Source organism: Corapipo altera, unplaced genomic scaffold (genome assembly GCF_003945725.1).
Source record: "Corapipo altera isolate COAL_440 unplaced genomic scaffold, ASM394572v1 75, whole genome shotgun sequence".
Lineage (NCBI taxonomy): Eukaryota > Metazoa > Chordata > Aves > Passeriformes > Pipridae > Corapipo > Corapipo altera.
Window position 1 is genome coordinate 10924511 of NW_020884887.1, and position 15502 is coordinate 10940012.

The 15502-nt window shown below is 53.1% G+C and overlaps 1 protein-coding gene across 3 annotated transcripts in view; it reads left to right on the forward strand.

Annotated features, from left to right (window-relative positions):
• Window positions 1–15502, forward strand: part of PDGFRB (platelet derived growth factor receptor beta) — a 32523-nt gene that overhangs the window by 11395 nt on the left and 5626 nt on the right. For 2 of the 3 annotated variants that reach the window (XM_027643570.1, XM_027643571.1), the window contains 21 exons: window positions 2004–2080; window positions 3192–3488; window positions 3926–4195; window positions 4355–4482; window positions 4801–4975; window positions 5545–5737; window positions 5946–6061; window positions 6607–6733; window positions 6881–7092; window positions 7814–7908; window positions 8168–8300; window positions 8608–8712; window positions 8821–8931; window positions 9302–9455; window positions 10755–10921; window positions 11134–11252; window positions 12365–12487; window positions 13921–14032; window positions 14320–14419; window positions 14534–14639; window positions 15115–15353. In XM_027643570.1, the coding sequence (XP_027499371.1) occupies window positions 2032–2080; window positions 3192–3488; window positions 3926–4195; window positions 4355–4482; window positions 4801–4975; window positions 5545–5737; window positions 5946–6061; window positions 6607–6733; window positions 6881–7092; window positions 7814–7908; window positions 8168–8300; window positions 8608–8712; window positions 8821–8931; window positions 9302–9455; window positions 10755–10921; window positions 11134–11252; window positions 12365–12487; window positions 13921–14032; window positions 14320–14419; window positions 14534–14639; window positions 15115–15353 (3131 nt within the window). In that variant the 5' untranslated portion in view covers window positions 2004–2031. Of the gene's footprint in view, window positions 1–198; window positions 305–2003; window positions 2081–3191; window positions 3489–3925; window positions 4196–4354; window positions 4483–4800; window positions 4976–5544; window positions 5738–5945; window positions 6062–6606; window positions 6734–6880; window positions 7093–7813; window positions 7909–8167; window positions 8301–8607; window positions 8713–8820; window positions 8932–9301; window positions 9456–10754; window positions 10922–11133; window positions 11253–12364; window positions 12488–13920; window positions 14033–14319; window positions 14420–14533; window positions 14640–15114; window positions 15354–15502 lie in introns of those variants that run through there. The other variant, XM_027643572.1, reaches the window with a different exon arrangement.

The following is a 15502-nucleotide window of genomic DNA, read 5'->3' on the forward strand; positions in this document are numbered from 1 at the left end:
CACCCTCCCACTCTGCTTGGGAAGCATCTCCAAGAGAAATGCCTTTCTGCAAAAGCTGCAGCTTTATTAAAACCAGCTATGAACACAGCGGAGGCGGCCAGAGGCGGCAGGCGGAGGCTGTGGGGCTCTCACTGCTCGCTGAAGCAACACCCCTGCCAGCCCAGGACCAGCACACACCCGTGCCCGGCTCCCCAGCGCCGGCAGGGCAGGGGTTTACCCCATCAGTGATCCTGCAGAGATCACTGGTGGAGTGAGGGACCTGTCTTTGTGGGAAGAGGAAGACAAGACCTCGCCTGCAACAGGAGTAAGTGGCAGCCATGAAGCTGGACAGGCAGCTAAACGCTGGGCATGGGTTTGGGAAGATCTTAGCCGCTTACAGGAAGGTATTTGGAGGTTGGGGAGGTGAATACACCACCTGGCTTGTGCATGCAGGCAGGGAGGGGTGAAAGGAGAGGATCAGAGTTTTCCTTACAACCTCGAACATTGAATAATGGATGAATCACACACCTCTGTAAAGGAGAATTGGAAAACGAAGGTAATTGTTCTTCAGTGCCTTGGGGGCAGAGATTAGGTTGTCTATTCTCCTCCTCTCTACTGGAGCTTGGTGCTCTCTGAGGGTGGGTGCAGGGAAGTCACATTCATTTACAGCCTAAATTTCACCTCGGTCCTTTCATCCTACCCACCCCCAGCTCTTCCCCTAAGTGCTCTTATCCCCTCTGGCAAATGCAGAGAGAGAGAGAGTCATGGAGGGGTTTTCTGGCGGGGCGGGGGGAGAGAGGGAACTTGCTGAATAAGCTGGAGACCTGGAAGGATTTGCTGGTAGATCAGACTTTTGTTGAGCCAAAGCAAGAGAATAATAAAAACATCTGACAAACGCACGTCATTTAAAAACCATTTCCTCCTTAACATCAAGCAGACCGGGAGGCCACTCCAGGGCCAAGAGGCTGCAGAGAGCTCAGTAAGAGACGGTGCCTGGGGCCAGGTCAGCGAGTTCAGGTTGCCACTAAACCATCCTCAAGCCTGGTGAGCAGCTCCCCAAAGCACTGCTGGCACCGCAGGGGGCTTCTCCTCGGGGTGTGTCCTCCCAGGGGCAGGGCAGGAGCTCAGCCCTGAGTTGCAGAGTGGCTGAGCCGTGAAGTTCAGCTCCGTGCAGGAGCGTCCCCCAGTTCAGGACCACTGAACTCATTTCCCCCCAGCTTTGCCCAAGCACAGAGAAAGCCTTTCCCCTCACTCTTCCCCTTGTTAGTGTGTTCATTTTGCTTTCCAGAAATACTCATTGCCACCCCTGCAGGCATCAAAAGGAGGGTTACCCGACACCCCAGTACGCAGGGGACAGACTCCTGCTTTTAGGGAAATCTGGCCTCGTCTCTTCTGGGCTCTTGGTTTGCACCAGGAAGGGCTGAAAAATCTCTGTGGAAAAGATTCCTTGAGAAATTGTGATTAAAAGGATTTTTAACAAAAAACCCCTCTTAAATATTCTCTTAAATATATAAATTTAAAAGTTAAAGACAAGAAACTAATTTTTTGTGGGGTTTCTTCAGTCTTGTCGTGTTTTAACAAGGCTTCCTTTATTTCATTGGAAGGAGCAAACAATGTGGGAGGGTTGGAGTGGGATCTGTTTTCTAGCAAGTTTTATCTCAGTGGGACTGAAGGAGGAAAAACTAAGGGAAAAAAAGGCAAGTGATAGAGCAGAGGGAGGGAGGAAGGGGGGAGAGCGGCATTTCCAGCAGAGATGAGCAAAAATTGACACAACTGCTGGAGCCTCCAGCAAAATCCCTGTTTACCAGAGGGAGATGCCTTAGAAACTGCTCCTTGTGGAGATCCAGTGTGAGGGGGAACCAACCAACCAACCGCCCTGACAGGAGGGAAAGGCTGAAAACTGGAAAGAGATGGGAGGTTTCTGAGGTGGAGAAGAGAGCCCAGGACTTGGGTGTGGGCTCAGGGATGGCTGAGGGACCCCTCCTCTGCTGAGTGCTGTGCTTATCCCACTTTGTTCTTAACAGGATTCAGCCACCAAGCCCGGACCCCACCATGCTGTGCCCTGCTCCAAACACACGTCTCTGGCTCCTCATCCTCACTGGTGAGTGCTGTGGCTGGGGAGGGTGTGCAGGATCGGGGGATCCCTGGGGCTGTCCCCTAGCAGCTGTTCTGCCCACCCATGGGGACACCAGGGAGGAGCACATGTCCCAGCCCCACTGGGACATCTAGACAAAGGGTGAAGCAAGGAAGCTGGGAGAGACACAGGGAGCCATTCAGGAAGACCTTGCCTGCTCTATTGCTTCCAAAGGATTTCCTGCAAGGTTTTGCTTTCATTCCTTTTTCACTCTCTTGTAAACTGACATTGTTTCAGCCTGCTCTGTGTCCTGTCTGACACTGTCCCTGTGGAGAGGCAGCTATCAGTGCAGGGAATTGCCTCCTCTCCTCCTCTCACCCTTGCCTACTAAATGCATAGCCTTCCCAAACCTTTGAGGGTGCATCTGAGAGGTGCGTATCTCTGCTTTTACAGAGACAGGCTCATTTTGGGGTCAGCAATATGATCATATAGACTGTCATCTCCCTGGGCTGTGTAGACCAGATCATAAGATGTATAAAAGCCAAAAAAGTGAGAAATATGTGTGGGAGGCCCAGGTCCTGCCCATTTACAGCTTTGTCCTCATCAAGGATGCTCCTTGGGCTGGTCCAACACCCAGCATCAGAGCATGGCTGCCTCCCTGACTCTGTTCAACGCCCCAGTTTAACGCTGCCCCAAGTCCCTCCTGAGCCATCCTGATGACACTGGACAGCAGCACTGGGTGGCACTGAGGGTGCAGTTACCTTGCAGAAAGGTTGGATGGAGGCAGACTAGTTAAAGCATAAAATGGGAGGTCCTCCACCCAGCATTGCCACAGACAACATGGGCTACTTTGAACACTGCTAAGCCTTGTGATGTCTTATTTGCTTTCTGGTAAGTGTTGCAGGAGGTGCAGGGAATGAAGGGTGAACCTCCAAGGTCTAGGCTGGCTGGACATTTCTGAGGAGAGCGTGGGTTTGTCAGTGATGGCGATGCCAAGGAGGATGAATCCAGGAAGATTATTTTTCAGTGTAAAGGTCGACATGACAAAACAATTACATTGGCATGAGGTGGTGCTCTGGCTTCCTTCTGCTTGGATTTCAGAGGAATCCAATTTGGTCTCATCTCCCTCCTCTCTCAGGTCTGCTGGAGGTGACGTCTGGGGGCAGCAGGCTGCACATCGAACCCACAGACACAGAGCTTGAACTTGGCCTCCACAGCACCTTCTCTCTCTTGTGCTACGGGGATGGAGCGCTGGTCTGGGAACGGGAGGGTCAGCCCCTCTCTGCCTCACTGGAGCACAGGGATGGTGTCTTTGTCAGCAACCTCACCCTCAGGAATGTGACAGGCCATCACACCGGGGAGTACACATGCACCTACAGCCCTGAGCAGGCTCCAGAGCCGGTGGAGAGGAAATCCCTGTACATCTATGTTCCAGGTAGGGAACAGCATGCCCGTGTCTGTGCGTTTCCACGGGGTTTAGCAACCAGGAGAAAGAGGGTTTTGAATTATTGTCTTATTCTGTGTCCAAGCACCTGGCCTCCAAAATCTCTCCTCCAATTGCAGGAGAGCCCTTATGGCAGGTCTCTCTGGCTGTGGCATGTCTCTGGTGTGCCAACTCTTGGAGAGACCCATGTGTGGTGTGCTGGGACAAGTGTTGCGGGACAAAGGTGGTTCTGGGTCTCTCTCACCCTTTCAGGAGAGGTTTGACAAGCCCACAGCATACAGGTGTACTTTGCCATGGGGTGTATGGGAAGAAGCATCCCACTAGTGTGGAGACAAGGCCCTGTTTTGGAACATTCCAGGAGGAGCAGAGAGCAGTCCTGGTTAAACTTCAAGCAGGTTTCTGTAACCAGTGTTCCCTCTCTCCCACAGATCCCTCCCTAGTCTTCCTCCCCGCAGTCACCTCTGAAGAGGTTTTCATCTTCATCACGGGCTACACAGAGGCTGTCATCCCATGCCGTGTGACCAACCCACGGATGCAGGTGACCCTCTATGAGAAGAAGGTGGAGAACCCCATCCCAGCTGCTTATGATCCACAACAAGGATTTAAAGGCTTCTTTGAGGATAAGACCTATTTCTGCCGGACATTTGTGGATGACCAGGAGGTGGATTCAGACACCTTCTATGTCTACAGGATCCAGGGTGGGCTGCCATTGTCTTATCACAGCTGTGTGCCTGCTGTGGCTGTTCCTTCAGCCCAATGGCAGGGGACACCAAAACTCTCCCTCTGCCTCCTCAGTGATGGCCCTGATCAGTTCGGAGGCTGGATTTAGTCCTGTCTTTCTTCCACCTTTCCCACAGTGTCGTCTGTGAACGTCTCCATCAGCGCAGTGCAGACCATAGTGCGTCAGGGAGAAAATGTCACCGTGCTGTGCACCGTGAGCGGCAATGAGCTGGTCAACTTCAACTGGGATTATCCCCGCAAGCAAGTGAGTGCTCCAGACCCACAGGATCTGGGCAACAGCTCCAGCCTTTGCCCAGATGTCCCATGGCAATCACTCATCAACATCCCATGGCAGAATCCCCGTGTGGGATGATGCTACTGCTGCATAGGGAGGTTTGATGGGGATATCCTTGGATTGAGGCTGTCTCAATGGCTCTCATCTGTGCATGTTCGCTGTTCCTGTGGCAGCCAGACTGGGGTACTCTACCCCTTCCTGATCCCTCCCTGTCAGCCCAGCTTTATAGCTCCAGTGGCAGAACACGCTCTTCACTCCTCAGACCATGTCTCCTGTCCCACTGTGCAGGCAGGGAAGGCTGTGGAGCCGGTGACTGACTTCCTGCCCGGATCCACCCACGAGATCCGCTCCATCCTCATCATCCAGAATGCAGAGCTGGAGGACAGTGGGACCTATGTCTGCAATGTGTCCGAGGGCTACCATGAGAAAACAGACCGGAAAGACATCACAGTCCAAGTGATCGGTGCGTTGCTGCCCACGCGCCCAAAGCCAGCAAACCGTGTGGGCGTCCAGGCAGGGTGTCCCAGTGACCCCCTCTCCTCTCTGCACACTCTCCCCTCCCCACCTCAGCTCTAAGTAACCATGGCAAAGAGCAAATCTTCACCCCATGTCAACCCTGCCCACTTCTTGGCTTCAAAACTCCCATCATGGCTTTTGTGACCCTTTAAGGCACTTGAGGGTATGGGTAAGAGCTCTTCTGCACTGCACAGTGCCAAGGTGATGTGAAGACATATTGTCACCTCCCATCTGCATCTGTCCTCTTTTGTGTAATTTGAGGGAACCTGCCCCATCCCTTTTATCTCCCAAGATAGCAGCCACATGCTGCTGCCCTGTGAGCACCTCTGCTCCACTGTGGCTCTGCAACCACACTCCCCTCAGACACAAACCTGAAGCCTCAAGGGATGGATCTGGAGCTGCCCTACCACTTCTGGGTGTTCAGAGAGTTTTGTTCCAGATCCATGTTTGTCCAAAGGAATGGAGAGGGGTTTATTTCTTGATCTGATCTCCCTTATCCCTCTTGCCCCCTCTCAGAGCGTGGCTTTGTGCGTTTCCACACCCACCTGCCCAGCATGGTGTACGCCGAGGTCCACAGGAGCCATACCATCCAGGTGGAGGTGGAGGCCTATCCCCAACCCAGCATTGTGTGGCTGAAGAACAACAAGACATTGACCATGGAGAGCAGCAGCGAGTTCACCATCACCAGCAGGAACCTCTCAGAAACCAGGTTGGAGCCCATCATTTCTCACCAGGGTGCGGGGAGGGGATATTTCACAAAGTAACCTCCAAACTGCTGGTTGGACACGGTGGTTGAATGCTTTTCCGTGGGTGGATTTCGAGCACGGCTTAGGTGGGTGGGAGCTGGTTGCCTCCAAGCATTATCAGTCCCCAGGTACCTTCCCACACCCATCACTCCGGGTCTGTGTCTCCCCCAGGTACCAGACGGCTCTGGTGCTGGTGCGGGTGAAGCAGGAAGAAGGAGGATTTTACACCATCCGGGCTTTCAATGAGGATGATGAGGAGGAGCTGTCCTTCCATCTGCAGATAAATGGTGAGGACTGGCATCGAGATGCAAGGTTGAGGAGTGTGGGAGCAATCTCAGGTGGTGGCACCATCCTTTGCTGCAGAACCCTCAGGCTGAAGCCCTTATTCCTCTGGCTACAGCTCCAAAGTGGTTTTGGTTAAAGTAAGAGCATTCCAGCAAAAAACATGCTCATTTGAAATGTCTCACACTTTGTCTCAGAGCAAGGGGGACAGGGAGATAGCATAGACATCAACAGCTTGACCTTCATGCCCTGGCCCAAGGCAGTAGATGCAGAGATGATTGCACAGCTCTGATGTCCAGGACTTTCCTCACACTCACCTGTGCTTTCCAAGCAAGCTAAATGGGGCAGATCTCCTCCACAACCCCCTCAAAACTTTCTTTTTTTGCTGTTAGCTTTCAAAAATAAATGACAATTGATGTGATGAGTCCTGTATCATCCCTAGGCTATGGTAGGGATGCAGTAGAGTCACACTCCCTAGTAGAATCACTTTGCCCTTTCATCCTGCAGTCAGAAAGGAGGATTAATTCCCACCACTGTCTTTTGGTTTCAGTACCAGCCAAAGTGGTGGATCTTAAGGAGAACAGCAGTGCCAGCAGTGGGGAGCAGACTGTGACATGCTCTGCTGAAGGCATGCCCCAGCCAGAGATCAGCTGGTCTGCTTGCAGCGACATCAAATGGTGAGTGGAGCAATGGATCCCAAGGGAACAGCTGGATTCTTGCGTTTATTAGAATAATAGACTATTACTTACTTGTATCCTGCTGGCCACACACCTGGGCGTGGTCCCAGCTGCCTCTCAGATGCCTTTTATCCTCCCCTGGACCAGGTGCAGCACCAAGGGCCAGCCCACCCGGCTGCTGGGGAACGAGTCTGCCGAGATCGGGCTGCAGACCAACGCCACGTACCATGCGGAGCGGCAGGTCTTCCGCGTGAACAGCACCCTGCAGCTGCACAGGGTGGACGAGCCCATGCTCCTGAGGTGCACCGTGCAGAACTTCCTGGGCACCAACTCCCAGGACATCACTCTGGTCCCACACGGTGAGGGCTGAGGGAGGTGTTTGAGCCAGGGGTGGGGAGCTGGGCTTTTCTCTCTGTGGCTCCAACCTGGAGGTGCTGGGAGCCAGGACTGCAGCCCTCAGAGGCAGAAAACGTGGGTGTTTCTGACCAAAATGAAGCCTCCTTTGGGTTGAGCAGAAAAGGTTGTTCCTGGGGAAGTCTGGAGCCCTTATGTCCACTGGCCACTGGCAGGATCATCTCTCCAGGGAGGCAAGACAACAGACCTGAGCAAGTCCTAGGTGTCTTGTTATTAGCCCAGGAGTCACTAGATGGTGCCAGGGACTTGAACATCTGTGTGCTGAACATCCCAAATATGAGGAAGGATGGTCTAAGCCTGGTCCCAGGGCTGCCAGCTCTCTCCCAAGCAAACCAGCCCCTCTAGCTCCTTACACCCTCCTATGGCCAAACCCCTCCTGCAGCAGGCCCTTCAACAGGTGGTAACAACCCATGGCTCCATCATCCCTGGGGGGCTGGCCCTGGAAATGCTGGACAAGTCTGCCCAGGAGGAGAGGACAGAGACAGTCCCCACATAGAGGAGAGCTCAGGGTCAAGACTTTGGGGGAAAGAATGTAGCAGAAGGGGGGCAGTGACCAGAGGGAGGGAAGGTGAAGGCTGTGGGGACACCTCTGTGTTGCTGTCCCCTCCTTTCCCCAGGCCATGCAGGGATGGAGGAGTCTGACTGCTGTCCCTGTTTCTATTGTAGCCTTGCCGTTCAAGGTGGTCATCATCTCTGTCATCCTGGCCTTGCTGGTCCTGACTGTCATCTCCCTCATCATCCTGATTGTCCTGTGGCAGAAGGTAAAAGAAAAGAGTGTTCCCAGGCTGACACAGTGGTACCCCCACGTTAGAGCGGTTGGCCTTGATGATGTCCCAGCCATGCCAGGGGCCATGGGCTTCCATCAGTGCCTGCATGCCCCTGGCGTCTCCAGACTATATGGGAAATGAGGCAATGGCTGCAGGGATCAAACATTCCCTAACAAAGCCCACTGACACCCCCCATGGCTTCTCTGACCCTCAGCCTCTCAGGCGTCTCTTTTCCCTTTGCTCCCTTTTCCAGAAACCTCGTTATGAAATCCGCTGGAAGGTGATTGAGTCAGTCAGCTCCGATGGGCACGAGTACATCTATGTGGATCCCATGCAGCTCCCTTACGACTCCACCTGGGAGGTGCCCAGGGACAAGCTGGTGTTAGGTAAAGTCTCTGCAGGGCCCACTGATGTTGGCCTGAACAGGGGGACCATCTGGGACCATGGTGGAAGGCCAGCTGCCCCCTTTGGCATGCAACACTGCATTATTCCTGGCTACCCTTTCTTGCAGCTGGCAGTTATGGAAAACAGCCCCAACCCCAAACATCACAGCTCATGGCCATGTCCATGCCCACTAGGACGAACTGCAGCAAGACTGTGGTTTCAGAGAGGGGCCTTGTCTTTTCCAAGCTCCTCTCTTCACCTCTCCTCGAGAACCACTGCCACCTTCATCTCCTTGCTGCTTCCTTGCAGGACGTACTCTCGGCTCTGGTGCCTTTGGTCGCGTGGTGGAGGCAACAGCCCATGGCCTGAGCCATTCACAGTCCACCATGAAGGTGGCAGTCAAAATGCTCAAGTGTGAGTTGTCCCCCCACCATCCCTTTCCCCCATCCAAAAGCCACAAGACCAAACTGTGCCGTGCACTTCCCTCCTTGCCCTGCCGCTCACACCAGCTCTCCCCAACAGCCACAGCCCGGAGCAGCGAGAAACAAGCCCTCATGTCTGAGCTGAAGATCATGAGCCACCTGGGACCTCACCTCAACATTGTCAACTTGCTGGGGGCCTGCACCAAAGGAGGTAGACTAACCCTGAGCACCCTGTCTCCTCTTCCTGCTGTCTTAGGCTGTGCTGAGGAGAACTGTCCTCAGACAGAATAATTCCTGTTTTCTGGTTCATAATGATTCACCCTTCCCCTAAGAAAGCCTTGTGGGGCTCCAAATGCCTTTCTTCCAACCTGATTGAAACTGAGAAGGTATATGTCAGTTAACCCCCACCTCCCTTCACATACACAAACTTCAAAGGCCAAAAATACTCAGTACCAGAAAGGTGACATTTCCCCCTGGCCCTGCCTAGGCATCCTGCACTCTGGTAATGTCCCTGTGGGATGAAATTCACTGTTGTGGTGGCCAAAGCAGGGCTGACACTGGTACTCTCTCCCTCCCTCCAGGACCCATCTATATCATCACCGAGTACTGCCGCTATGGGGACCTGGTGGACTACCTGCACCGCAACAAGCACACCTTCCTGCAGTCCTATGGAGAGAAGGCACGGCGAGAGGCAGAGCTGTATGGGAACACCCCCAAGGAGGACCACGTGCACAGGTACCTGCAAAGCAGCAACCTCCTCTGCCCTGGTGCCTACCCTACCTTGACCCCATAAATGAGGGAGGCTGCCACTACCAGGAAGGATACCTACATTTCCTCCAGACCGGTGAAATCCACACTGTCCCAGCACTGGGACACAGCTGGCTGCTCTGTTGCCTTGTCAGATCAGCTCACATGCTAACCAGCCACCTCCAAACAGCTCCTGGCAGAGGGCAGTAAACAGAGGCAAACTGTGTGTCCTGGAGTCTGAGTTTTCTAGCATACGTGCTGCCTGCTCCATGCCAATTGGGAATATTCCCTCGCATCATTAACTTTATTGGCATATAGCTACGCATTGAGTACAGAGACAGGGTTTTCCAGCATGTCTTAATCATTGAAGACCTCTACTCTGCATTTTCAGGGCGGTTTGTGCTGCTACCAAGCCAAGAGAGAAGTGTTAGAAGGAGGGCAGTTGCACAAGAGGAGCCACAAGGAAAGGGTCCTTCATCTGGTTGCCAGCTGTAAGGGGTACAGGCACAAGCAGTGCAGAGAAATAGTCCCATGGGAAGTTAGAAAGCAGCATTTCCTTCCAACACGCCAAAACAATAGTAAAACAGAGCAGTGTTACAGCTCCCCCCTGCCTTTCCTGCTTGAAGGCAGCTAAGATCCTCCGGAGCACTAAGCACAGTCCCCTCAGCCTGAGGGGATGTGCCCCACAGCTCTGGCCATGCTGCAGTTTTCCCTTGCCCAGCACCTGCATCTGAAAGGCCTCAAAGTGCTGCTTCCCAGATGCAGTTGCTCAGCCGTGGGAGAGGTGCTGATCCAAACTGAGAAGATTTAGCGGTGGACAGAGGGTTATATCCTGCTGACTCAGGTCAGCCTTCTCCAAGCAGTCCTGGCCAGCCTGGGAATGTGCACAGACAAGGTGGAGGGTTTTGCCTGCCCACCCTCCTGCCCTGGGGGCACCTGTGGACCTGTGTGGCCCTGGTTCACTTTCCTGCCCTACTCAGTGCCAAACTCTTGTGCTGAGCCAAGGCCATCAGGGAAGGTGAGCATGAGAAGGTTCAGCCTGTGGGCAGGGACATCTGGAGATCCTCAGGGGAATATGGCAGGCTGTTTAAAGCCAGCACTGAGGACACTGTGTGTTAGGTGGTAGGAGTTCTTCAGTGCCATTAGCACATCTTTGCATCCATAGTTCTTTCCCTCCTATGTGGGGCATTTGGGTGCTGGGGTTGAGGGCTCACAAATCATTGCCCCCATCCCTTGTGTCTCCTCCTCTTCTCTGGATCTGAACAGTCTCTTTGCTTCCCCACACAGTCACCTCTCCATGTCTGTCGAGAGTGACGGGGGCTACATGGACATGAGCAAGGATGATTCCCTGGACTATGTGCCCATGTCTGACATGAAGGGTGAAGTGAAGTATGCTGACATCGAGTCCTCTAACTATGGCACCCCGTATGAGCTGGACAGCTATTCCCCCTCAGGTAACAACTTGGCCACAGCCAGAGTGAGAGGTGCTTTGGGTGCTAGATACCTCTGGGATTAGTCCAGCAGTGGTGGCAGATGCCCTCACAATGAGAGCTCCTGGCTCTGCCCCTTTGTTGCTGGAGGCAGAGCAATTCCCAGTGTGTCCTTCCACTGGCAGGAGACCCACCAGTGTGCTGGGTAACAACATCCATCTCTGCTTGCTTTCCAGCTCCTGAAAGGACAGACCGGGTGACACTGATAAACGAGTCTCCGCTTCTCAGCTACATGGACTTGGTGGGCTTCAGCTTCCAGGTGGCCAATGGGATGGAGTTCCTGGCTTCCAAAAATGTATGTATGCTGGCTGGTCTGTGGTGCCTGCTGTGGTGGAGGCCAACAGTGCTCTGCCATGTTCTGTGGTCAGCTCTGCTCGCTGTCCCTCTGTCCATGCCAAACTCCTCCTGGGAGAACTGGCCGTGCAATTGAAGAGCTGCTGACCACTTCCTTTGGAAACACAGCCCTGGAGATCAGCATGACTATATTTGCACGTGACAGCTTGCCCTGGCTCACATCGAGCTTCAGACCTCAAATTCCCTGACTCTCTGCTCCTCCTGAGCCACGTTCAGCACAGCTGTGGCATTATATCATCCCTATTTACTGGGACAACCAAACAGTGATAATCTCCCTGTGCTACAGTACAAGGCACTCTGCAGCAGACTATCTACTCTTACTGGACAACCCTTTTGCACCACGTGCTCTGAGCACCTCAGAACTCATCAGAAGTGCCTGTTTAGTGGAAATTAAGCCACCATAGAGGACTAAGCTCTGGGATTTCCTAAGGTCTGGCCTAGCCCAGGGCAGGCAGTAATATAGCTGGATTGTGTGAAGCATCACACAGGGCAGGGCTAAGAGAAGGCATCAATGCCATCAATGACATGTAGAGAGAAATTTCTGGCTCTGCCTCCAGCCAGACAGTTTGATCCCTAAAAGAGCATAGTCAGTGCTCCCCCATGGAGCAAACCTCAGGCTGTTCATACAGAAACTTCCAACGTGGTGGCATACCAGGAGGCACAAGCTAGGTTGGTGTAACTCTGATGTCTTCAGACTGCTGGGATGGATTATCCAAACAGACATGAAGACATCCCCTCCTTGCCAGCCCACCAAGCCCCCTTGCTTGGTCAGTCCCTGGCAATCCCCTCTCTGCTGGGTTGTTCAGATTCCCCTTGCCAGATCTGTATGTCTGTTGCTGTCACGGGGGCAGCAGTCCAGGCAAGCAGTGAAAATGTGGTAGCTCTGCTAGTGGTTGAACCATGATTGTCCCTAGAGGTGGAGGAGATGCCTGAAATTATGTGAGGAGACTCCTGTGCCCGCAGCCCCAGGAATGGGCTCATGCTGGAGCTGGGCTGCTTCCTCAGGCTGTCTGGGGACCCCCCGCAGTGACAGTGCCCTCTCTCCCCCTGCAGTGTGTGCACCGGGACCTGGCTGCCAGGAACGTCCTCATCTGTGAGGGGAAGCTGGTGAAGATCTGTGACTTTGGTCTGGCGAGAGACATCATGAGGGATTCCAACTATATCTCCAAAGGCAGCGTGAGTACCAGGAGCTATGCAAGCCCCTTCTTCCCTGGGCTCTGGGCCTGGCACCTGCTACATGGTCCCCCTGTGAGCTGTCCCCCTGTCCATCCTTGTGCCCAGAGGTGGTGACAGGGCAGGACTTCTGGGAGATGGTGTCAACAGCCAACCATCCTGCACCTCACATCCTCTGCACACTGTGGAATAGCAGAGGTGCATGCCCACATCTCCTGGCTCTTTACAGAAGAACCTGAGTAGCAGCAGCAGCAAAACCAGGGGTTATCGCCTGTACACTGTCCCCATCACTGTCCCCATCCCTTCCCTGCTGGCACTGAGTGTGGTCCTGAGCTTCAGGCAGGAGGAGAGCAAGGTTAGGCAGCGTCTCAGGGCTGCAGTGAGTCACTGGCCACTCTGGGAAGAGGTTCACAGGATTCTGCTCTAACCGCTAGACCACAGGGTAAGAGGAAGTGTCTTCCTGCAAACAGCTACTTTCCAGAGAGTTGTCTCCAATCTTTCGAGGCAGGAGAAGATGGGGCTGTAATTGAGCTTCTCCAGAACCTCCCCTGTGACTTCAACAACAGCACACCCACTCCAGCCCTGAGGCATTTGGGAATCTGCAACCCCAAGCAAAGCGGGCCACGTAATTCCCAGAGAAACTGAGGCTAGGGGAGTGGAGAGTGGAGCCAGGCCCCTTAAACTCCAGTCTCTATCTAATCTGTGAACTACTTAACTTCTCTCGTGCTTTCTCCCATTTGCATGTGCTGTCAGACAGGCACTCAGGGCTTGGACACGGAGTCCCTCCTGTAGAGGGGCTGAGATTTTTGGTCCAGCCTGGACACAGCTTCTTTACTGTCCAAAATGGGAAATGAAACTGAGCCCCTTTGCAATCCTTCCTGGAGATTATTTTGGTATTCATTGTGCAAGCGAATCCCAGGAACAGCACAGCCAGTGCTGCATACAAGCTGATCAAATGAAGTCTCTTTTTTATGTATCACTCTGAGTAAGTAAGAACAGAAAAAAGCTGGATATATCCTTTGGCTCTTTTCTAGTTATCCCTTAGCCCTCTCCAGCCTGGTCTCAGGTTTCCAAAATCCAGATAGGCCTGGACTTCCTTCAGGAGTCTTTGGTCGTGTTGTGCAAGTCAGTGGCCTCCTCAGGAGCTGGGAATGCACACGGTGACGTGTGTGCATTAATCACGGCAGGTTGTGATGGAAATGGATGTAACACACCCACCCTTTCCTCCTGCCTGCTGGGTCCATTCTGCACAAAGAAAGAGGCAACTGATCCCTCTGAGAACTTGCTGACAGCAGATGTCAACAAATGTGTTGGGCTGATAGGCAGTTCTGTAGGGTCTTTTTTCCTTGTAATTGGCTGTCAGGCTCTTACCTGTTTAAATAAGTGCTGTAGATGCAGCTGACTCTCTTCTTGCTTCATTTTTTATTCTCTCTCAGACCTTCTTGCCCCTTAAGTGGATGGCTCCAGAAAGCATCTTCAACAACCTCTACACCACCCTGAGTGACGTGTGGTCTTTTGGGATTCTCCTTTGGGAGATATTCACTCTTGGTAAGTGCTCTGGAGACCATGGTGGTGTCTGTAGGTCTGATAACATGCTAGCAGGATCCCTTCACAGAGACAATAAAAATCCATTTCTAATCCCCAAGTCCCAACCTTACCAGCCAGAGTAGCACTTCATTCCCTGTCTCCTTCTTTCCCATGCTGACATTGCCATTTGGAAGTGCAATGAAACAGAAAAGGTAAATTAAGAAGGAAATTTTTGTGTAAAATGCATGTTGGCATGAGGGTGGCAGGCAATCCACCAGTCTGATTTTCTGCTCTCCCTTTACACCCAGGAGGGACTCCATACCCCGAACTGCCTATGAATGAACAGTTCTACAATGCCATCAAACGTGGCTATAGGATGTCCAAACCCACCCACGCCTCTGATGAAATGTAAGTGCCATAATTTGTTTGTCTTCGACCTGCCCTACACAAACTACAGAAGCATTTCTGCCTCTGCTTTCCCCACCTGCCAATTCACCAGTGCTCTCCTTTCCCTCTTGTCAGCTACGATATCATGCAGAAGTGCTGGGAGGAGAAGTTTGAGATCAGACCATCCTTCTCACAGCTCGTGGTGCTTATGGGAAACCTCTTGGTGGATTGCTACAGAAAGGTATGCCCAAAGGACCCTGTGCTGGAGGCACAGAAGAGAGTCAGTGCTCTGAGAAGAGTGCTGCCTTGGTGAGGGCCCTCACTCAGGCTTTGGAGACCAGTGTTCAGTGCTGCAATGCCAGAGAATTGTGCTGTGACTCGTTGGAACAGCCAATGAAGGTGGTTTGGGCATCCTGGGGACATTGCTGAGACAACCAACACCACCAGACAGGCAGCTGGTGTCTCAGCAACCGCAGAAATCAGAACTGGCAGGAGATCAGCTGCCTCCAGCTGTTTGGTATTTTGGAGCTGTGAAGTAGTGCCACTGAGCTCTCCTTAGGAAATGTCCATGACCTATCTTTTGTGGCATCAGGGTAGCTGAACCCAGCCCCTCTCAGAAAACTCTGGCAGGCAGGGAAAGCAAACACAACACAAGTGCATTTTCCACACTCACAAGACCTTCCTCTTTCTCTGTCAACCTTCCCTGGCGAGAGCAGAGGTACCAGCAGGTGGATGAAGAGTTCATGAAGAGTGACCACCCCGCTGTTGTCCGCACAAGACCCGCAATTCCTGGGCTGAACAATGCCCGGCTGGCTGCCAGCTCCCCCCCCAGCAGCATCCTCTACACAGCCGTGCACCAGAACGGGGGCGAGAACGACTATATCATCCCTCTTCCCGACCCCAAACCCGAGGCAACCTGTGAGCTCCCTCAAGAGGCCTCCATCAGCCGGGCCAGGTAAAAACGTTGCTTCTGAATGTTGTCCTTTCCCCTGACTACCCAAATCTAAAATGGGGACCTCAAGAGGAGGGGGATGCTCTGCTGAGGGATAGACTGGTGGGAGAGGAGGAGGGCAGTGTCGCCCCATCTGAGGGGCTGTGACCTAC